This window comes from Polypterus senegalus, chromosome 1 (genome assembly GCF_016835505.1).
Source record: "Polypterus senegalus isolate Bchr_013 chromosome 1, ASM1683550v1, whole genome shotgun sequence".
Classification (NCBI taxonomy): domain Eukaryota; kingdom Metazoa; phylum Chordata; class Cladistia; order Polypteriformes; family Polypteridae; genus Polypterus; species Polypterus senegalus.
The window spans coordinates 273,901,168-273,925,053 of record NC_053154.1 but is presented as its reverse complement, the minus strand read 5'-3'; the positions used below and the strand labels follow the sequence as shown (position 1 = coordinate 273,925,053).

At 37.2% G+C, this 23,886-nt stretch overlaps 1 protein-coding gene across 5 annotated transcripts in view; it reads right to left on the bottom strand.

Annotated features, from left to right (window-relative positions):
• Positions 1 to 23,886, bottom strand: part of LOC120542199 (golgin subfamily A member 7B) — a 154,224-nt gene that overhangs the window by 119,496 nt on the left and 10,842 nt on the right. For 2 of the 5 annotated variants that reach the window (XM_039774505.1, XM_039774486.1), the window contains exon 1: positions 19,599 to 19,682. The exons of 1 other annotated variant lie outside the window; for it this stretch is intronic. In XM_039774505.1, the coding sequence (XP_039630439.1) occupies positions 19,599 to 19,655 (57 nt within the window). In that variant the 5' untranslated portion in view covers positions 19,656 to 19,682. Of the gene's footprint in view, positions 1 to 19,598; positions 19,685 to 23,886 lie in introns of those variants that run through there. 2 more of the 5 variants (XM_039774514.1, XM_039774477.1) reach the window with 2 other exon arrangements.

Below are 23,886 nucleotides of genomic sequence, written 5' to 3'. Positions count from 1 at the left end.
GGCACCCAGACTGACGTCACTTCCTGTTCTGGCACCTAGACTGACGTCACTTCCTGTTCCGGCACCCAGACTGACGTCATATTCTGGTCTGGTCAAATGACAAAACTTCCGGTTTACAGCATATAAATCCTCCATCTTGTCAAACTAGTGCAGTTCATTCTGGGAACTCAAACCAACAACAACTTTGTCTTGACTTCAAACCTTTGCAGCTAGGAACAATATACAGGTGGCTGCCCCAAACCTTTTTCAGTGTGTTGAGACTCGTTCTTTTACACAACACAACAAACAAACCTTAAGAATACCCTCACTAACATGTATGACATGTACAAAGAATAAATTGTAGAAGAAAAGCTCTTTCACACCATATTTATATTGAAAAAGATGCTACCCAATACTTACCAAAAATAGCTCAATAACAATATCAAATGAACATCAGACACAGTGTATACCGTACAACACACAAAAAATGCATGAAAATACACTGTGTTCAATGCATCTCTATGTTCTGAAAGATAAATAGGTTTACTGGTATAAAACAGATGGAAGTACTAATATAAGCCACATTGTATGATTTATTAGGTACCTAGCAAGACTTCTAAAGAAGCTTGGTGGGATGATTTGTCCGTTGCACAATTTTTCATTCATTTTATCATCATTTTAAATGTTACTTCAATGTTTTCATCTTTTAAAATAACTAAAAGTTAAAAAATCGTATTATATTGATCCTGACTTGTGTTATTACTTTTTATTAATATCACGTCAGTGTTTTCTTCTTTTAAAATAAAAGTTAAAAATTCGTGTTAAATTGGTCCTGACTTGTGTTCACACTCACAAAACACTCAGAATGGGCGCCGTTACCTACATTTGCAATGCGTCATTTGGTGACACCATCTTTATCAGGTCACTGTCCCAGAGAGTGTGAGAAAAGAGGATGATAGCATAACCAGGAGACATTTACACTTCATGAAGGATTGTTCTAGAGCACCTTTGGATACTGGCTCATTCCATCAAGGTGTTCTCAGAGTGACAGGGGAGTTGGTCTAGCCTGTTGTTGGAGATGGACATGTGGGGGGGGCTCCGCTAGCAGCTGTGTTATTTTAACTTTTTTGTTATAGATATTATTTCAAGATATCCTGTATCTATTAATCCTGAAGGGATTTAAAAATACTACATGCTAGTAAAAATAAGCATGAGTAGCAAACAAAGGGCTCTGAAGGAAAGGCATAAGCCAGCAAAAGCCCCAACAAAGTCTAAACCAGCCTGAAGTTCATGGTACGGCCTCCCAGAGACTGACCTGGAACAGATGGGCGAAGGTACAGACCTACCAGGACCTGACACACCTTGGCATCAGCAGCATCGCCTCCATCCAAGAGCGTTAGTGGGAGCAAAACTGTGAGGGAGGCAGGCTAGAAGCATTCATCGACTCCAGGAGGATCATTGGAGCCAAGCATGGTGTTTTCATCCCCACTTTCAATTTCAGCTAATTCCCCCGCAAGTATGCGACATGAAGAACAAGAAAAATGAGAAACTGCTAGAGGATAGGAAAGAACTGGAGCAATGTTTAATTACTAAGTTTGCTATAACCTTTACAGAAATGCTATGAAAAATTGACGAAAAAATACAGGGAAATGCAAGTAAGTTCCATCCATCCATTTTCTAACCCGCTAAATCCGAATACAGGGTCACAGGGGTCTGCTGGAACCAATCCAAGCCAACACAGGGCACAAGGCAGGAACCAATCCTGGGCAGGGTGCCAACCCACCGCAGGACACACACAAACACCAAGCACACACTAGGACCAATTTAGAATCGCCAATCCACCTAACCTGCAAGTAAGTTAGAAAGTAAAAATAAAGTACTTGCTGCTCAGCTTGTTAAGCAAACGTTTATCACCTGTATTGAAATATCTGAATAATCAACTTCAGCATGAATGAAAAAAAATGGGAAAGTCCAAGCCCAACGAAATTCATAGCTGAACTATTCTCTAAAATAACTGGAGTGGACTTTAAATTGGACATCAAGATCTCTGTATCCTACCATATCGTATATTACTTTTTATTTATTTATTTTTTTTTTGTATCAGTATGCTGCTGCTGGATTATGTGAATTTCCCCTTGGGATTAATAAAGTATCTATCTATCTATACACATGGATCAAATGCCTCCAAACCAAAAAGCCTAATTGTCCGTTTTGAGAAACTACAGGCCAAACAAAATCTCATGTCCCTTCTCAGACAGAAAGACACGATTATTTTTGAGAATACTTGCATTCATATTTTCCCAGATTGCTTACCTACTACAGCAAGAGCAATGCTATTTCTATTTTATCTCTTACAGTATACAGCAATAACCATTACTGACTTCATAACAATATGCTTCATGGCTGTATGACTTGGGAATATGAAATCTATGTCAAAGCTAATGTATGTACAATGTACTACCTTTACAAGACTACAAAATGCCAACAGAATTTCAGAAGAAATATTTCCATGACCAAATAGTGAACTTTGTGAAGTGGAATGTCAAGGGTCTCAATCATGAATTAAAAAGAAAGAAAGTTCTCTCGCACTTAACAAGTATAAATGCCAAGATGGTATTTTTACAGGAGACTCACTTATTAAGCAAGGACCTGTTTTGGTTGCAAAGAGAGTGGTCTGGCCAAATTTTTCACTCTAGCTATACAAAGAAAACCAGGGGTGTGGGAATCTTAATACATAGAACTAACTCCTTTGTAGTGTCTGATGCAAAATCTTATTCTGAATGGTGATAACTTATGATGAAGGGTAATTTATCTAATACTAAAATGATTTTGATGACTAGGTCCATGCTATGTGCATTCTTCCAAAATGCATTTGCATCTATCTGTAATGTGAACATTCACAAAATTATAATGGCCTGAGATATTAATTGCGTTTTAAATACAGACCTGGATAGATCCTTAGATACTACGGTGATAACATCAAATACTGCAAAAATAATTACACAGTTTGCAATTGATCATAACTTATCTGCCCCATGGAGGTTCTTAAATCCTAACCTATGAGCATACTCCTTCATTTCATCTGTACAACATTGTTACTCAAGAACTGATTATTTCCTCAAATACATTATTTTTTGCCCACTATCAAATCTTGTAAGTATGACACTATCAATATCTCCGACCATGCCCCCGCTGATCATGGAGCTTAAATTACTGCGTCCTACACTCTCATCTTGTAGCTGGCGTCTTAACCCCTGTCATTAGCTGATAAGAACTGTACAGAATTCATATCTAAGCAAATTGATTATTTTCTTGAGAGAAATGATTTCTCAGAGGTCTCAGCAGATATACTCTGGGAAACTCTGAAGGCATTTTTAAGAGGACAGATTATTTCAAATCTTTGTTACAAAAATAAACTTTGAACAATGAAGGCGTCTCAGTTAATCAGCAAAATAACCAGAACAGATCTACAATACGCCAGGGTATCCAAATGATGCACTCTATAGGAAAAGACAAGTTTTGCAGTCACAATTTAACCTCTTGACTACTAAAATAATGGAACAGCTTATCTTTAAATTGCGACATCATTATTATAAATATGGAGAAAAGGCAACTAAAATCTTAGCACAACAAATCCTTAAGAAGGAAATCACAGACTGTGATAAAATTATTGACCATAAAATATAACTGACACATTTAGAGAGTACTATAAGTCCTTATATTCTACTCAGTTTAAAGAAGATAAGACACAGTCTAATGAGTTTCTTGATTCATTAGAGATACCACACTGGATAAAGCTCTGACACTTTCAGAATTATTAGATGCTATAAACTCACTTTCAAGTATAAAAGCAGTTGGCCCTGATGGCTACCAAGTGGCACTTTATAGTTTATAGAAGCTAAAGACAAAAAAATTCTACCTCAAACCTTTCACCAAACATTAATTATCATCTATCATACAGACCAATCTCTCTTCTGAATAATGATGTTAAGATACTCACCAAAGTTCTAGTCAGAAGGGTTGAGAAAGTGTTTCTCTTTGTAATATAACAAGACCAAACATGATTTATTAAAGGCAGACACTTAACTTTTAATATTTGACGTTTGTTTAATATAATATATTCACCTATTATATCTAACACCCCAGAGATCTTATTATCTTTAGATGCAGAAGAAGGATTTGATACAGTTGAATAAAAGTATTTTTCCACAAAATTCTGCTGTCTGCTTGGAAGAAAATGCACAAGATGTGACTGGATGGTCTACCCTACAGCTTATGTTAGCAGGGAGAATCAACATTGTTAAGATGACCATCTTTCCCAAGCTGCTCTACCTATTTCAAAGCATCCCCATATACATTAACAAATCATTGCTTGTGAAATTAGACGCAATCATAACTTTAATATTTGGAATTCAAAACACCAATGCATCCAAAGGGTGACTCTACAACAATCTAAACCAGAAGGGGGCATGGCACTACCTAACATTTAATTTTATTACTGGACGGCAAATATACAAGCTATAAAAATCTGGACATTGACACAAATTGATGAATATCCACAAGCCTGGCCTGCAATAGAAATAAAATCTTGCAGTACTTCTTTATATTACACTTAAAATCCAAATACCCTTCATTCTCTCAGACTATGGAACCAATGTAGGAAGCACTTTTAGATAGAAAAACTTTTATCTGTTGCATCTCTACATAATAACCACCTTTTTCCACCCTCTCAAACATATATAGTATTCAATGTCTGGGTTTAAAACACTTAGAGACTTGTACATAGATAATGACATTGCATCCTATGAACAATTAGGCTTCAAATACAAGCTTACATCAACGCAATTTCTCCACTACTTTCAAGCTAGAAACTTTGCTGAACAAAACCTGTCGAATATTCCTCACCTTCCCCCTTGCTCTATTCCATAAGAATTATTGATCAGGCTCCTGCACCAAATTAGCATAATTCTGGAACAAAATTTTTAATTACCTTTCAGACAGTCTTGGTCTCACAATCCCACCTAACCCATTAACAGCTGTGTTTGGGGTTCTTCCAAAGTGGAGAAGGACAAACAAACTGTGATTGTATTCACTGCACTTTTGGCACACAGACTTATTTTGCTAAATTTGAAGAATCCTAACTCTCCTCTTTTAAGTCAGTGGGAAACCGATGTTTTATACTATTTGAAATTAGAAAAAATCAAATACTCAGTTAGAGGATCTGTACAGATTTTTTTGAAAACATGGCAAGATCTAATCAGTAAAATTTTAGAATAAGCTCTTAAAGCATAGAGGAAGCAATTATTTCTGCATTTCTGTTTCTTCTCCATTCATCTCCATTGGCTTTTCAAACTCATCAATTTAGGTATGTTTACAAGCCTTAAGTTTTACTCCATTGGTCATACTCTCTCTCTCAGGGGTGGGGGTCGACTTTTTCTCATTCCTACTTTTTGTAAAAATGTATTGATTTGTATGGAATGATTGCAATACAATTAATAAAATTAAAAAAAAAAAGAATTATTGATCAGTCTTGAAGACTCAGATATCATCTCTATAATTTATAAAAATATTTTAAAGTCTCTTCCTTTCAAAGACCCCAGAGTGCATTGGGGAAAGGATCTGTCACTCAACATTTCACAAAAGGAGTGGAAGGCAGCCATGCACAGAATATACTCGTGCTCAATATGTGCAAATCGTTCAGTCATTCAATTTAACATCTTTTTTTGACCACATTTTATCGCTTTTAAAATTGTCCAAAATATTTCCAGGGCAAGAATCAATCTGTGGGTGTGCACCATATTAACAACATTTTGGACAAAAATCATCATCTGTTCAAAATTTTTTTTTAATATTTCAGGATCTAATCAATAACATTTTAGAATAAGCTTCCATTTTTTCTTTCTTTCTCCTTTTCTTGCTCCTTTTATACAGTAACTTTGGTTGCTGGCTCCTCTCTCTTTCTCTTGGGTGGGGGTCAGATTTTGCTTTGATTGTTAAATTTGTCTTGAATGTATGGAATGTTATCTGTATCTAATTAAAATCAGTATGTTAAAAAAGAGTGACTACTGGGGCTCCCTTTTCTGTAAAATGCCTCCTCTCATCATGCCCGTATTTACTCTATCCAATGATGCAGACACTGTGGCATAGGGACAACATTTCAGCAGAAACACTACACATTAAATGTATACTGGGTATATATATATATGTATAGTTCAGGGTTTGAACTTTGATTTATGACCTCTGGTGCTGCTAGAGTAAGTAGGTTTCTCCTTGAGGATCAATAAAATCTATCTATCTGAAGAGCTTCCCTTTGATATAATTATTCTGGGTTACAATGTCAGTTGCTTCATTAATAGAATGCAAATTCAGGTCTATGCAAACGGAAGCCCTTTAGCAGGTTTATTACTTCAGGCTTTGGATGTTAAGATCATTGTCATATTGTTAAAAGCAGATATACACGGGTTGGGCTACTAGGCGCAATTAAAAATGGCTCCTATGCATTAACTTCAAGTACAAGTTAACTTCAAATGTTTCCTGCCTCAGTACTTCACTAAAAGCACATGGAAAGCTAAGCCAAGAAGAGCAGGTTTTACATGTAAAAGTATTAGAAAAAAGTCGGATAACTGAGAGGAGGAGACCATCAAGCCCATGAAATTCATTTGGCTAGCTAAAAGGTAACTTGACCAAATATTAGTTATCATTTGGCTTATAATGAAAGAATAGGGCCAGTCTTAACTGCACAGTAGACAACAGTGCCTTTGATTATATACAAAGCTGAAGCAGCAGAAAATACCTACATTAAATTATACAAATGTGCCTAAGTATTAAAATGCACATGTGTCAGCATTTAATATGTGACTAATCCAAAATAATAGCTCTAAAGAGCTGTAGGGCAGCACATCACAGCAGAAATGATTTAGAAACTGGGCTTACAGTACCATCCAAAAGTCGGAAAAGATAAAAAACAAAGCACTAATTTATATTACCTGTCCTGCATCAGAAAACAATTGGCCTCTGTGACAGAAAGCCACAAAGTGCTGTAGGTGCCACGATGGGAAAGAACCAGAAAAGCACGACTTTGCTAACAATGCCTGCCCTGAAGCCAACTAAGTGCTAAAAAGAACTGCAGAAGAATAACATTAAACAGAAAACAAGGTGGACGCACGAAACACCAACTGTGTAGATGAGCAGACACATGTGAAATCATAATACAGCATGATGTGATGGCTGCACTCCTTAACTCAGAGTGGGCAATGCATAACAAAAGTAGAGATATTGTGGGATACAAGAAGGGTGTTTGGTAGCTCTCAACACCCAGAATTAAACCACACAGAGGCAAACAAAAATGGTGCCTTCATTACAAAATACTGCAAGGGAGAGATGAACATAAAGAGAACAGTGTAATAGTGAACCCTAATGCCTCCCTGGACATAACTATATGGACCTCTCCACCTAGTGGGGTGGTTAGCACTCTTACCCTTTGGACAAATACTTGTTCTGTCAGGGTGTTATTTGGCAAGCCAGAAGGGTGACAAGGTGCTGGGACCAAAAAAGGAAGCTGAGAAAAACCATAAGCCATAGACAAACAGACGTCAAAAGCCAGAAGAACAACAGCTCTGAAAAAAACAAAACCCAAAACGCTAACCAGAAATCAAAGACATAATGACAGGCAAATTCCTAACTTCCCACATTGGTTTAAATTACTAAATGCACAGAGGTTTCCCACAAAAAAAAAATAAAAATTGGACACTAGTGTCATGAATTGCAGCCCTTTATATATTATTCTAGCTTAAGTAAATTCTTGTTGACTTGTTACATTTTTTCTTATGCTATCAATCCCATAGAATTTAGTTTCACTTTTTTCATTTTTGTTTCTGAAATTGTTTTTATTATCTTGCTTTGTAATTACCATATCTTATTTTTATTAATAGACACTTCCATTTTGTGTATTCAACACCAGATTGGTTGTAATTTCTGGATGTGACTATTGAGTTGTGTTGCTTAAGCCACTTCCTCGGATGTATCTGGGTCCAAGTTTGTGATTCAAGATTCAACAACCAAGAGACTTACTGTCACACACAGTAATACAGGTACAATGTGCAGTGAAATGTACAAGCAAGCTTTCTCCAAAATTGTGCAAAACAAAAGCATACATACAATAGAATAAATAATAAAAATGAATATAAAGATAATAAAATTAACAAGATTAGCTAAAATTAACTAAATTAATTTAAATTATGTTAAAGTAGATTAAAATTACCTTAAGATATGAAATCTGAAACAGCAAAAAGTATAAAGTGGCTGTGCAGTAAGTTAAAGTTTAAAGAGTTTTAGGTTTGTATGCTTCTTGGCATGCCAAAGTTCAGGATTTTGATGGCCTCCTCTTAAGTTTCTTGCTCTTTGCCATTAGGTTATGTAGCTGCTTGCCTGAGTTGAGCAGGCCACACAGTCTGTTGCTGGGATGGGTAGAGTCCATAATTATTGTAATTGCCATGGTCCTACACTGCTTGGTGTAGATGTCCTGCAGAGAGGACAGTGCTGACCTTAAGATGCGCTCTGCTGAACACACCACTCTCTCCATGGCTTTGTGATCTTGGACTGAGCAATTCCCAAATCATGATGTGCAGCTCTGTATTAGGGTGCTGTCTACGGAGCCAGTGAAAAAAGTTTTCAAAATGATTTGCGAAGCCTTGAATTATCTGAGTCATCTCAAGTGATAAGGTGCTGTCTTATCCTGACCTGAGTTTGTGTGTGATGGGTCCATGTCAGGTACTTGAACCTACTCACCCTCTCAACAGGAACTCCATTTATGCTGATGGGGCTGTAGATCTGTTACTGCTTCCGCCTGAAGTCTGCCACTAGCTTCTTGGACTTGCTGACATTCGGTGAGAGGTTACGAGCTTGGCACCATGCTGCCAGATTTTCTACCTCATCCAAATAGGCCTCCTTGTAGTTACTGAAAATGAGGCCTAAGACCACTGTGTCATCAGCAAACCTAGCAATGGTGTTGGAGTTGTGCAATTATGCAATCATGTGTGTAAAAGGAGTACAGCAGGGGACTTAGTACACAACCTTGTTGAACTCCTGTGTTGCCAATGATAGTGTTGGAGAAGCAAACTCTCATCACCTGAGGCCTGCCGTTAGAAATTTCAGCACCCAGTCACAGAGGGGTTGTTCAGTCCCAGGTCTATATGCTTTGTGGCCATTAAGTGTGGGACAATGGTGTTAAAGGACAAGTTGTAGTTTATAAACAATGATCTTACAAAATTCCCATTGTTGCTCTCTACATGGGACAAAGAGGTATGTAGAATATACAAGATGGTGTCATCTGTAGACCTATTTGTACAGTATGCAAACCAGAGTGGATCAAAGTCCCTTGGAAGGAAAGAGCAGATTGAGTCTTTATTAATCCCCTACAAGCACTTCATGACAAGAGACGTGAGTACTACAGGGCTGTAATCAGTAAGACACAATATGAATCAAAACCTTTTTCCAAGTGAGTTTTCATTTGAACCTTCGGTAATCAGACAGAAATGCTCAGATTCTAGGCTTTGATCTTTTGATCACATATCTAGGAAGGATGACAGCCATGACCTTGAGATGGAAAAATACTAAAGCTCAGCTTAGAGACAGGCAACGGTGAAGTACCAGGAAGTCAAAATGATGGTGCATCTAAACCAGTTTGTTAATAAAAATCAAAGTGAAAAATAAAACACTAGAATTTGATGCTAAATAATCCAAACTAACTCTCTCACCACTTACAAAGCTACTACAAATACAGAAATTTGGACAATAGAAGATGTCAGACACCAACCTTAATAATGTCACACTAGTGGCATCACAGGACATGACATTTTCACATGGAATTATTGTGCATAGCACTGGAAGCAAAGCAGTTCAAAATGTCAGTGCCCATAACAAAACAAAATGGCGTCATTTTTAACACATGGAAAATGAACCTAAATTAAAAATACAATAATAAAAATGAATTTCAGGTATAGAGAAACTGCTAAAAAGAAGAAATGAATCAGAGAATGTAGGAAATAATCATACAGAAAAATTAAAATCTGTTCACATTCACAACAAGCATTAAGCTTTGTTGCGCGTCAGTTTGTTTCCCCAGTTTTGATACTCACAAGTTCTTCTGACTTACATTTTTATTTCCTGACCTCTGCCTAGTTCCTTTTTCTGTCAGCTGTTTAATTTGTACCAATACAACTAGGAATAGTGTGTCATCATCTTAAACAGCATCCATCAAATAACACAATGCAATGGAAAATCCAGCTGTTACATGGTAGTAATGAGGTACCATCATCAGCAACATCATGGCTATAGCCATTTGAAAACTTACATAATAGTGTTTGTCTCAAGGCACCACAAACAGTAAAACCCCAAGCACACCACTTCTTAACTCTGGTCTCTGTTTCACTCCCTGTCTATTTATCTTTACAGCTATGGCTTCATCCCAGCTCACCTCTCAAATCATATTGGATTTAAACTCCACCATGAGGTCTCTTTCAGTGCACCAACAGAATCAACACGTCTACTACAGGGACACCAAGGTCCCATTCATTTCTCTTGGTGTCCCTAAAGTACCCGTAATTCAGGAGATTTCAAAAAACTCTTGGGTTTTCCTTCCTTGTCCTCTTTCTCTATATACAGCATAGAATCTACTGCACAGTTCACTTATGCTGGTAGGTTTGCCAATTGCCCTTCTGTGACTTCAATGACACATAGGGGTTGTCACTTTTCTGCTGGTGGCACTGCTCATTAAGTGGGACTTACAGCTGCACTGCACTAGCATGGTAGTACTCTTGTCAATGACTGCATCTTGCCAGCAGGGGATGCCATGACAGCAAAAACTAATCTTGGACTCATTTATAGAAAGTGATTCTCCTTATTTTTGTAGTTGGTAGTGTGGATGCTAGAGGTTGCTGTTACCTATTTAACCCAACAGATAGACACTCAGGACCCAAGGTAAAAGCACTAAGAAGATATTTATTAAAGATTTCTTCTTTCACAGTGCCCTTCAAGCACCACAGCCACTAATAGACAATTAAATAACACCACAATAATCACTATTCTCTCCTTCACCCCTCCCAGCAAGCTTTGTCCACCTCCACCTGACTCTGGCTCCCTTGCTGGGTTTTCAGCAGTCCTTTTTTATAGTCCTTGACTCGGAAGTACATCTGGGCTTTCGTACCCGTGACTGGGTAGTATTTTTGGGCTATAGGTGAGACGTGGCTCCCCAGTTTCTTTTGCAGTGTCCCTTGGCGGCACCCACGGTACCCAGCAGGGCTGTGGTATTAAAGTACATTTCCCATAGTGCCCTGCGGAAATCCAGGGCACTGCTGCAGTCTAGCATCTTAGGATAAGTAGTGTCCCAAAGAGACTGCCTTCCCCTATCCTTCCACTCTGTGAGCATCCTGGCCGGGTTGACCTGCTGGCCATCTACTACAGTAATTAGAAGAAGCACCTATAGTTTTTTTTATGTTAATTAATGCATCTTCACAAAATAATGAACCCACTCTCATATGAAATGAGCCTCTGGGGGGCATCTGTCCTTATATTATATAAATATGCTTTTGTATTTTTTATGAAAATTTACATTATGGTTCATAATATAATATTCCCAAAGCTGGTAATTCCCATTTAAATCACATCCTGGCATCACTGGGCACAAGGAAGAAATAGGTTCATTACAGGGCTACATCACGCAAGCATCCACACGCATGCTGCAACTAATTTAGTATTGTCAGTTTACCTAATCTGCTGGTCTTTGTGACGTGGGATAAAAACAAGAGTACCCAGAGGGCAACTACTAGGAAATCATGCAACAGATGGACATGGGACTTGAACCTAGGGCTCTGGAAATGTAAGAGGTCAGTGCTAGTTACTCAACACCTTGCAAACTGTGGTTGAAATATTTTTAAAATGGTACCCAAAGGATGTGAAAGTAGTTCTCATTGTAGAGATTCAATGGTCACTAAAAATATTCTACTTTCAAAACTCGGATCACCATATTGTTCAGATGCTTCATTGCAGGGTGCTTTTCTAGCAGCCAATGTCAACTGAGAGGTGAGCCACCAAGAAGTATAATAAAAGAGGAAAGTTTCACATAGTGTGGAAATAGATTTGTGAGCAAGCTCTACATGCTTCAATTTGACAACATTCAGTTTCCTTCATTTCTGAACACAAAACCTACACATCTCAACCCAGAATCATGAATCATGAGGGAGTCCAATTTTCATTAAACTAAAATGCATGTGTTCTGTCTTGGCTGTTAAAATTTCTATTTGTTTAAATCATTTTTTTGTTCCTAATGACCATATAAAAAATCATCTGTTTGAAAGTATAGATTGTTAAAGTTAGAATTGTTGTAGCATATTAGTACAGCAGTTACAGTATAGTCTCACAACTCTAGGGATCAGTCCCCAAATTTATCAAAGTTTGCACATTGTCCTCTAGTTTCGGCAGGTTTGCTCTGAGTACTCAGTTTTTTTCACACATCCAAAAGACAATCATGTTAGGTACTGTCGATCGACAAGCGGGGTGTGTATGAAAGCACCTTATGATGGATTGAAGTTGATGAGACAGCCTCAAGCTCCTTAAAATAGAAGAACGGCGCTCTGAAAAGGACAGATAATGGGAAATAAACAGGTTCTTGATGTACAGAACATCTGGTTTATTAGCAATGGCAGCAGCTCACAATGCCTCCAGTCTATGTAATTAAAGTGTGTGAAAGACCACAGGCAGTTAAACTTTGAGCCTATTCTGAGAAAAATAAATAGATGACATTGGGAATTTGAACAAAGAATATGGTATAGAAAGAAAAGGATAGGATAAAGAAAAAGGTTAGCCAAAGTAAAAAGATCAGCAATTAGAATATTAAAGAATTGTCAGATACAGTAGTTACATTTTTCAAAAAGAAACAGTTCCTTAGAATAAAGTCAAAGACATAAAGGTAATACACTGTAATTAATGTTAGAGGTTTTCTAGAAGAACGTTTCCCAGACTCCAAACTCAAGTGCCTTTATAGCTACTGATTTTTTATTTCAAGCAAATTATACATGTGCGCCAATAATTGGGCTCACATTGTTTAATTGAACTTGAACATACCTTCTTGTTTCTACTTTTGACTTATAAATACAGAAATCTAATCTGTTTGTGGGTTTTAGCTTTACTTTTGTGTAGAACTTGGATTTTTGTGTTTTAGTGAAAATATCCTGATTAGTTTTTATATACTTATAAAAAATTTTATAACATTTTTATAAAAGTTTTATATACTTATTAAATTACTTTCTTAATTCTTTCACAGTGTCTGTTTCAATGTCTTATGATAAGCATAGGGATGCAAATGGATTTGAGCCACCAGCCCCTAACAGGAATACATTGCTATTTGTATAATGTTCGAGTAGGATGTAATGAATGTTAGACTATGGCAGTGTGTATCCAAACTCAGCCTTGAAACTGCTTATATTTTCATATATATTGTGGCAGTAGGGGGCAGTAGTGCACCCTTGAACCCTCAGGTACAACTCCAGACACCAGGTAAAAGTCCATGAACTTTTTATTTTCTTTTAACACCGTGCACCAAGCACCCTCCACACTACTCATTCAATAAATCAATAAACTAATACAATAACCACTCCTCCTCACCCAGACACTTTGCTCCTCTACCTCCCAGCACAGCTCAGCGTCTGGACTGAGGCACTGTCCTTTTATAGCCCCTGACCCGGAGGTGTTCCTGTCCCAACAGTCCACAGTTCCTTATTCCTTCCGGGTCAGGGCAAACAGTCCTTTTCTTCAACCTGGGAGCACGTCATTCCTTCCTATCACGCAACCATGACGTACTCCCGGGTCATAGGGCACAAAAGAGCCCATAAGCACCCCCACAGCGACTCCTGGTGGCCCCCAAGGTATCCAGCAGGGCTGTGTATAAACGCTACAAGGTCCATAAGGCCCTGCTGGACCTCGGGGCACGATCCTGCTGTCGGGAGAGCTCCTCCTGGCGGCCTGGGGGTGCGGACCGGCATGGAAAGCCGGCAATCCTCCACAATATATATATATATATATATATATAATCCCAGAAAAAACAATAAATTCCTGTGACTAAAATAGAAACTCCTTGCTAAATGTCTCCATCCATCCATTATTTAACCTACTTATTCCGATCTCAGTTGCAGTGTGTGAGTGCACCAGCCTATCATAGGGCACATTTTCACTCATTCGTATAAAATCATTTACAATCTCTAATCAACCTTACACAGCAGGCATGTCTTTGACATGAAAATTTGAGTACTTGAAGCAGAATTCAAATTGGTGGTGACTAGGATATGAACCCACAAACTCTGCAGCTGTAAGTTTTGCACTGCTATGCCATTACTTTTTGTTAGAATCCACTACAAGTAAAAGAAACTGAAATTGGAAAAATACATATCGAAAAATGAAATTAACAGCATGTCAAATTACTACTAGGAGTTACCCTGATTAATAAACTGTGTGGTACTCAGACTGAGTATGGATTGTTGGCACAGTCAAGTACATTAGGCCCCTAAGCCACTCTGCATTGCACAACATTTTGTTTTTGGCATTGAGCTGTAGGACACTGGCACTCTTTTGTTATGGCATTTAGAGTGTTCAGAAGAAGGAGTAAATATAATGACTGATTCAAAGCTTGGCCATTACACAAAAACAAGATAAAGATTTATCTTTATAAATATGTGTAACATTTTTATATGTTTTAACTCTGTTTCTAACAACTGTAATAGTTCCCCATTGCTCCTCAAAGTCGGGCTTCCCCAAACACTGTGAATGCGACTGAGGTGTGGAAGAAGTGGAAAAACCCTACAATGTGTTGGCCTCTTTCCTCAAATGAAAGGAAAGGAAATAGTCATTAATGATCCAGGTGGCCCCAAAGTAATAGAAAATGATTCTGTAATTAGTAAAATGTTGCTAAAACATCAAGATTATCATTGTGATAGAGAGAACAAAACAAATACAGTGGAACCTCGGTTCACGTACGTCTTGGAACATGTACAAATCGGTTTACGACCAAAAATTTCGCCAAACTTTTGCATCTGTTCACGACCACAGACTTGGTATATGAACAAGCCAGTTTCCCTTTCGGTTTGTGTGCACTGATGATTTCCGCACGTGTTCAGTCTCTCCCTGTGCATTCCCTGTACAGCGAGAGAGAGAGAGAGAGAGACACAAACACACACACACACACACCAACGAGAGAGAGAGATGGCTGGACGCATAAGGCTTGTTTTTAAAGAGACAGATCCGAGCATTGTTTTAACCTCGTTGTATTTAATGAAGACTATTTTCTATTGGATTTTAACCTCCACTTCTGTTTACAGCGATCAGTTCGTAGGGTGCATTGTTGCAATGTTACTTTTCGTGGTGGTTTATTAAATTAAGGATTTTTCAAATGTTCGTTTTTTTCCCCGTGCTTAAAACTTATTAAAAAAAAGTGTTTTTAGCGAACGGTTCGTAGCGCTACAGCGTGAACTCCTGCAGTGTTAGTTTTCTCTGTTGTTCAAGGTTTTCTCAGTGTTATTCAATGTTTTTACATTTAGTTTACTATTACGCTGTGCCTTCTATGGCTTAATTAACTATATTTGTGCTTAAAAATCTTTAAAATATATATTCACATACAGTTCGTACGGTCTGGAACGGATTAATTGTATTTACATACAATCCTATGGGGGGAATTACTTTGGTTCACAACCAAATCGGCTTACGACCAGAGTTTTGGAACGAATTATGGTCGTGAACCGAGGTTCCATTGTAGTGTCAAAATCCCCAGAAGGTTGGAATAAGAAGTTAAATATCAGCCTTAAACTGAGTCTGTAAAGAGGTACCGCACTTACTGGAAACTGAAAACTGAACTGAAAACTAGCTCCAAACAAGTGAAAAATAAACAGCAAATTGTTAAAAAAAATGATCAAGTAAAGCAACAAATCTAGAGCTCAAAGAACAAAACTTCTAAAAATCAAGCATTTTGCATAAAAATCTATGCAAAATCAAGCTAAATGGCAGTGCAATAACATCACAAAAATAATGATGGCTAATAATAATGCAAATGATAATAGTAATAATTCAAAATAGTAAATAAAATGAATAACATTAGTGTTAAATGAGATTGTTATAAGCTGAAGAAGAATTTCATGAAAGTGCAAGTGTTGTTTTGTACCTGTTATTAATAACTCTTAAACTTGTTTTTTGGTTCCATTGGCTTGTGTCTGTAGATTAAGTGCCTGCCACCAGTTTGTGTAATTGAGCGTTTAATTTTGTTTTGTTATTTTCCTTTTTACTGTTATCATTACCATATAGTGTGTATGCGTCTGGTTAACTTTTGTTCTCTGGTTGCTATGGCTGTCCTGACATCTCTAGGGGTGTGGCTTCAGAGGTCATAAACCTAATCCAATTACACATATGGGATAAAAGTCACTTGGAGAGGTCATTTACCTATCCAAGCCCAAAAGATTCTAAATCAAACATTTTGCCTAGTGCTTTTCTAAAATGCTCTTAAATTCTGCGGTTTTCTTGTTTATCATTTTAGACTTTAATCTTTTGTCTCAAGTTTTGACTTTGGCAATGGTACAGTTGAATTCTTGGTACTTGATCCTTCCTCTTGGTTTCTATTTCAAACCTTTTTGCTAGGTTGTTATCATATCAGCAATAACTTTTCTTTCTGAGCTGAGGATGTTAGTATGCTTACAGTCCTGCTTTTATAAGCAAAAAATAACTACCACAGTGACACACACCAGCTCAAGTGGTCATGGCTGCTGTGTTGAGTAAGCATACCCTGTATGACATTACAAAACTGTGACCTTTTTGAATCCTACAGGATAATAAAGAAAACAAACAACCAAAAAATGAAAGCACCAGACAACTAGTTGAGATCCCTGTCAATTAATTCAAGAATGTCAAGAGAAGCCCAAGTTGTTTGGGCCACGCTGACTCAATGCCTTAGAAGAAATAGCTCAGGAGTGGAACTTGACTGGTAGGCACCTTGTTACATTTCTAAAAAGGAGGACTTTAAAAAGACAGAAATACAGAGCAATGGCTGAATCCGACACTAAAAACTGTCTTCTGTTGTCAGGGTCCTGGCTCAAAGAGCTACATAGACATTCACACTGAGACAGACCACCAAAAATACAAATCCAGTAAAACACAGAACGCTATGTAAAATAAACATACTATAAATGCAGAAGACACACCAACATGCATAAAGTACATACATAACATATTTAAATTTTATAAGGTTCGACAGTCATCTGTCACATTTAATATAAAACTGTACATCTTTCATAAATCTTCCTGATGACATTTTGTTAAATTTGACAGAAATCTTTTCATTTTTTAAAAATTTCACCACCTTTCCTGTGTTTTCTTTCTGCTGTCATTGAGTTATGTCTTTTATTTGACTTTTGGTTGGGGGAAAACCAGGTACTGTACATTTTAGAAGCCTGTAGCTGTAAAAGAGGAAGCTTAGGGTAGCAGTATTTTTTCTTACTATTTTCTCTATTATTATACAGATAAAAATAAATATAAATGGCAAACAGAGCTACCGGTTAAATTACATGGTATCCATATTGAAGTCTTGACTGACATCAAAAATTCATTTAAAATCACGTCACAAAATCTGAAAAAAAGATGAGGTTTGTATCCAACATGATGTGCAACAGAAAAACTGTCAGCTTCACACAATTAAAGTACAAAGGTAACTCCTTTCTTCTAAAAATATTACAAGTTTAAAAATACGTAAATAAATTAATAAAGAGCGCAAGGGCCCCTATGGAATGCACAACAATCATTATCTCCTGGTTTTACACCCACCCCTGTGAATTTATTTATAGCTACTGCCTGAAGCATATCTGAAACAAACAGTGGCAGACAGAAATTATAAAAAGAGGAGTTAAAAAAAATCCTTTTAGATGTCTGCCCAAAAAGCTAGTGAATTGTGCCTGACTCCAGTATAGATATGCATAATCTATGATTCATCCAAATGCAAAACTCCCAGCCTGTAAGTTACAGTAACAATGGTTGTCATGATGTTTATACTAACAAAGGGATTATATAAAGTGATTTTGGTTTCAAATTACCCAGAAAAAAACATACCTCATAAATTCAAGAATTTATACATGGGTTTGAACAGCAAAACAACATTGTATACCAGCAAGTAATTAGCTATATATCTTATTTTGAAACCATTGTTCTTCAAATAAATGAAAATCTTTGCAGATGTCCATTTTTTATAACTCTTTTGCTTATCCTGGGCCTAGGCAAGTAAGAACAAAAACCTAAAAGAAATGAAAACAGGACAGGAATTCCCATTAACGAAATTTACCAAATACAGCAGATATCTGTATCATATGAATTACTCTAAGTCTGATGATCTGTAAATTTATTCTTACAAGGCAAACATCTTTGTGGAATTGCTATTTCTATGTGGACGAAAGGGGCAGAGTATGAGCCACCGGGTGGCAATGATGTAAAAGGAAACGCAAGGATGAGAAAAGGGTGCAGAAAAGGTGCCATGACAGCACAAAGGGATCTTCCCAGTAACAGTTAACAGTATTACTTATCTGTGTACGGTAAAAACTGGCAAAACTAAATCTTTCTGTTCCCAAGAAGAGAACACCATATTATTACTTATGTGGTCTGCCACTTCCTGATAACTTCACTAATTTCTTATACAGTGGAGGAATCACTTTTATATAGATTTGTTACTTCATTTTCTATTATCAGCCCCTTGTACTCCAACCGATTCAATTCATTAGGTGACATAGCCGGCCGTCCAGGGTGCCCAACACTTGAGGGGACAGTGTTTGTGAAAGTTACGCAGTGTACACACACTTCGGACTGCAAGGGGTGCCATTTCAATAAGTCAACCAGCACACGCTCTGGACCTTTCCGACTCACTCAAATACATTTACGCTATATTCAGTGTCTGTTCACACTGCAACCTTAGAGGTGCTGTTTTGATAACTAAAGGGTCACCCAAAGCACCTACCCCCAAACCTTCTGGTGATTAGGCACTGATTGTACTAAAACAGGAAGAATTTGGTGCCTTCAAAGACTTGGCTACCTGGTTTGAAAGTTGGAGCATTTTACATTTTTTACTTACTTCAGAGTGTGAAATCACAATTTGGTGACACTTAAGTTTAGGTACTGCAAAAGTGCTTCTATTAAACTGCAACAAGACATTAACAAAGGCTTCTTTTGGTCTTACTAACATAAAGCATCAGTAAATTGGTCTGTAGAGTGTGCCATATTAAGAGCCTTTGATACCCTGGTAAAAATTACTTACTGTATACTGATGTATGATATATGAAGAGAAATATGTTTCACTGAGCCACCTCTGACCATTCCAAAGTGAAGTTATTATTTTAGTAGACTTCCTTGAAGAGATGAATAACCACTTCACTGATGCCTCGGAAGTGTTATTGAAAGTAAAAAGATGCATTTGTTGAGTTATGTTACTAAAGAGTAAAGGGTAATAGCTTGTATGGCAATAAATAAATACACAATATAATTACTACCATATTGAATAAAGATATCATTATTAGTGAATTGAATAAATAAATATACATCTATCATTGTACCTTTTGTATATGATCTGTCATCCAACCCCACCTACATCTGACCCAGCCCCTTCCCATATCCAGCAGTGAGCTCTACTGGTGTGTTTACTGTTTTGCTGTCAGGAGCGGCTGTCAAAAGAGTAAAAGGAAAAGAGGGAAAAAATACAAGTTGAAGTTACTGCTCTGTAGGTAAAAGTGAAACAGTAATCTAATTTGTATTTGAAGTCACACAGAATGTTTCTCTGTTTTAAGATAGATGAGTTCACAAATTTACCGCTTTTCAATGTGCAATTTTGAAACTTCAAAAATGTGTGCAGCGTTCTATTTGACATCTCAATGAAAAATTAAACTGTCCCAACAAATATATCTGAAGAATAAGTATGCAAAATTTCAACAAAATTAGTCCACTTGGAGCCAAGCCTTTTCATGTATAATATTATCTTTAGAACGCTAAAGAGACATCAAAACAGATCATTATTAACAAGCACTCACACAAGGTGAGAAAAAACTAATAAAGATCAAGTAAGAAACACTCTCATAACAGAAAGCTACATATATATGTTTGTTTACTGCGTGGCCTCAGAAGGAATTCAATTTACAGAGCCAAAAAAGTCTTTGATATCCAATGAGATTAAAATGCTGTATGCAGACAAGCATTTCAATGTTTTAGTTACATCTCTTTAATAATCCCATGAAAACAGAGACACTTGTGTACAAGTAAGTTATCTTATTTGGTAGCAAATGTAAGATAGTTAATTACAAAATTTAAGTGAGTTCTTTTTGATCAGCATGTGTCTTTTCTGTTTTGTTACATAGTAAACACCGAAGATTGATGGATTGACCCTAACAAAAACTGCTCTCATCTGCTGGCCGTTAACACTAGCTATACATTTACCATTTGCTGACTTAATTTTAACAATTGTTTGAGTAGTTAAGTCAGTTTTGTTTCATCCATCCATCCATTATCCAACCCGCTATATCCTAACTACATTTTCATGGGGGTCTGCTGGAGCCAATCCCAGCCAACACAGGGTGCAAGGCAGGAAACAAACCCCAGGAAGGGTGCCAGCCCACTGCAGGTTAGTTTTGTTTGTAACTGTTAATTTTTTTTAAATAATTACTTTTTATAAACTGAAGCCTCTTCTTGTTGGTTAATATGTTTGAAATGGTATAGGACTAATATACAGCAAGTCATGCAGTTTACTTGTTTAACTGTTGAATTACACTCATTGTTGCTGGATATTTGCTGTTTACTAAAATACTAAAAGGACATTCAGGTGCCAGCCTTTCATTTTTCATTCAGTTCTGTACATAGATAGCTACACAGGTTTAGAGAGTAACATCTCATCTTATTTTCAGAAACTGCTTTTCTTGGTGAAGGTCATAGAGGCAGCAGGCAAAGCAGGTCAGCCCAGACGTCCTTGTCACCACAGCCACGGATTCCAGCTCTTCATGGAGAATTTCCAGGCATTCCCAAGCCACTCAAGAGATCTAACCCCTCTAGCATATCTGTTGCTGGGCCTTTGTCCAATGCTATGTGCTCAGAGCAACTCTAGTGGTAGCCACCCAAGAGGTATCGTTACGACATGCCCAGACCACCTCAAATGGTTCTGCTGCATCTGGAGAAGCAGTGATACTATTCTGAGGCCTCCCAAGTCACTACACTGCTCACCCTATCATAGAGTGTCAGCCCAGCCACTCTGTGATGAAACCTCATTTCTGCTGCTTGTACTTGTAATCTCATTCCTTCACTTACTATCGAGAGGTCATGACCATAGGTGACCTTGGATATAGATTGGAATTGGATTGGAAATCAAGAGTTTTATCTTTAGACTCAGCTCCTGCTTCACCACCATGGACTGGTACAGTAGTCGCAGAACAGCTGCTGCTGCTCCCATCTACTTATCAATCTCACATTTCCTTCTCCCAAGACCCCAGGATACATCCAACATCCCAAGCACCAAACTCTTCCATTCACCTGGAAAGAGCAATCCACTCTCCTGAGATAGAGAAGCATGACCTCAGACATGGAGCTCAGAGTCCGAAATGTCTCAAAAAGTGCTTAGAATGCCCACTAGAAGATTCAAAACTCACAAGCGCAAACAAAGAATCTTTATAAATAAAAGATTTATTATAAACAAAAATGCTCTGTAACAGGAGAGCACAGAGAATCGCAAAAGGCATAGAAGGTGATGACTTCAGAATAGGTAATCCCAATAAGAAACACAGAAAGACAGAGCCAAAAAGGTTAAAAAAAAACCCAGAAAATTAGTAATAATCAAAAATAGCAATTAACAAAAGAGAACTCACCCAGCACAAACAATGAACTGCAAGTGACTGTGGGTTTTCCACACCCTTTACAGTGCCTTGAAAGTGATGGGCAGATATCCCTGCATTTTGGGGGACCACCCAGAAAACACATGGCATATAGCAGAAGAAACATAGAAACTAAATGGTCAACTAATGATGGGGATAATCCTGCAATAAGCTACACTGTTAACCCATCATAGAAGTGAGGTAACTAGTAATGTGATTAATTATTCCAGGAAGTAATGAGTAAAGTAATCCATTACAATTTGAGACAAATAGTACTTTGGAATAAATTACTTTCTTTGGGAAACTTCCCCTTGTCTCTTTATGAATAATGGATGGTGTTAATTAAGGTGAATGGAATAAGATTGATTATTTAATTAAATAATTAAAGTAAATGTAAATGTTTGAATTATTTGAAAATGTCATTCTAAATAAGCGTGTTAGCCAAAGATTAATAGGCCAGGTCTGAGTGAGTGTGTCCTGGGCACTCTGACCAGGATTAATTTCTGTCTGATAATAAATGATGCTGGAATAGGTCCTGGCACTCAATTACCCAAAGATTGGATTAAGTAGGTGCAGTAAAGAAATAACTGTTATTAAAATGTTTTAAATTGGTGTTTATAGAGGGAAGTTGTTTCATTGAGGGGCACAGTATCTATCTATCTATCTATCTATCTATCTATCTATCTATCTATCTATCTATCTATCTATCTGTAATAGTGTGCTGTACTTTTCCATTTAATGAAAGTATATCTACTTTATGTGGAGCATGCAGCTTTAAGTATATTTTTATTCTTTCCAAGCAAAACCTGCTGTTCTGATAAAAAAAAAACAGAGATGAAACAATACAAGTAAAAATATGTACACAAAGTAATTGCCATAAGATGATCTAAAAATAAAGCGGTTCTGCAGCTGTGATGCAGAAAATGATTCACTGTTTTCAATATGCAATTACTCATGCATTGTCAGTTGGTGGCCACTTATTGTCAAACACTTCTAAAAACAACTGAATGGATCGGGTGTTCCCTGTGTAGACTCAATGTTCACTGCAGAATGCCAATCCAATTTCAATCTCAAGATCTGGTCCCTGCTGACAATTTCAATTTAGTGATAGAAACAAAACAAACATTGCCCTTTGCATTCATAACTGTTGTGCACAGTCAGTATTTTGATTATTTGTAATTTTACTCTGGTTGGATTTGCATATGATACCTTTCAAATGGTTTTGTGTGAAATAATGAACGATTGTGAAGAAATTAAAGGGTTTAGTTCCAAAGTCTGGAAACATTTTTTTTTAATACAACCTACTATTAGCGGGAGAGAAAGAAAAAAGAAATGGAACACTACAGACATAATTACCATGATACACTGATGTTTTTTTTGTGTTTTGTTCAATCACTATTATTCATCAACACATTCATTCATTCTTTATCAAACCTGCTAATTTCAAATTAGGCTCATGGGAGGCTGGAGCCTCTTCCTACATCATAGCCCTGAACAGGCCTTGAGGTCATATCTGGGAACACTCACACATGCCTACAACTCATATATGTGGAATTAAATAATTTAGATAGATACACAGACAGAGAGAACTGTATTTCTTTGGGGAAATTTTTTTTTGCAGGAACTCTTTAAATAAATAAATACATATAGTAAATAGGTAGATAAGTAAGTAAATAAATAAACACACACTTTGGTCTGAACAAATACAAGAATGACTATAAAGCAAGAAAATTAAAAATAAAACATCTGACTTAGTTGTCACAGTTCCGTTATGCAGGCGTATTGCTGTGGGTATAAAGGAGTCCCATTTGTGTTTCTTGACACACTTGTGCTGAATGATTTGTTGGCTGAAAGTACTCAATGTTAGTGTGCCAGAGACAAGATGTGCAGCATTGTTCATAATGGCACTCAGCTTTGTTTTAACTCTCTCCTTTGCTACTTCCGCCAGGGAGTCAAGAGTGAATCCCATAATTGAGGTTGCCCATTTAATTAG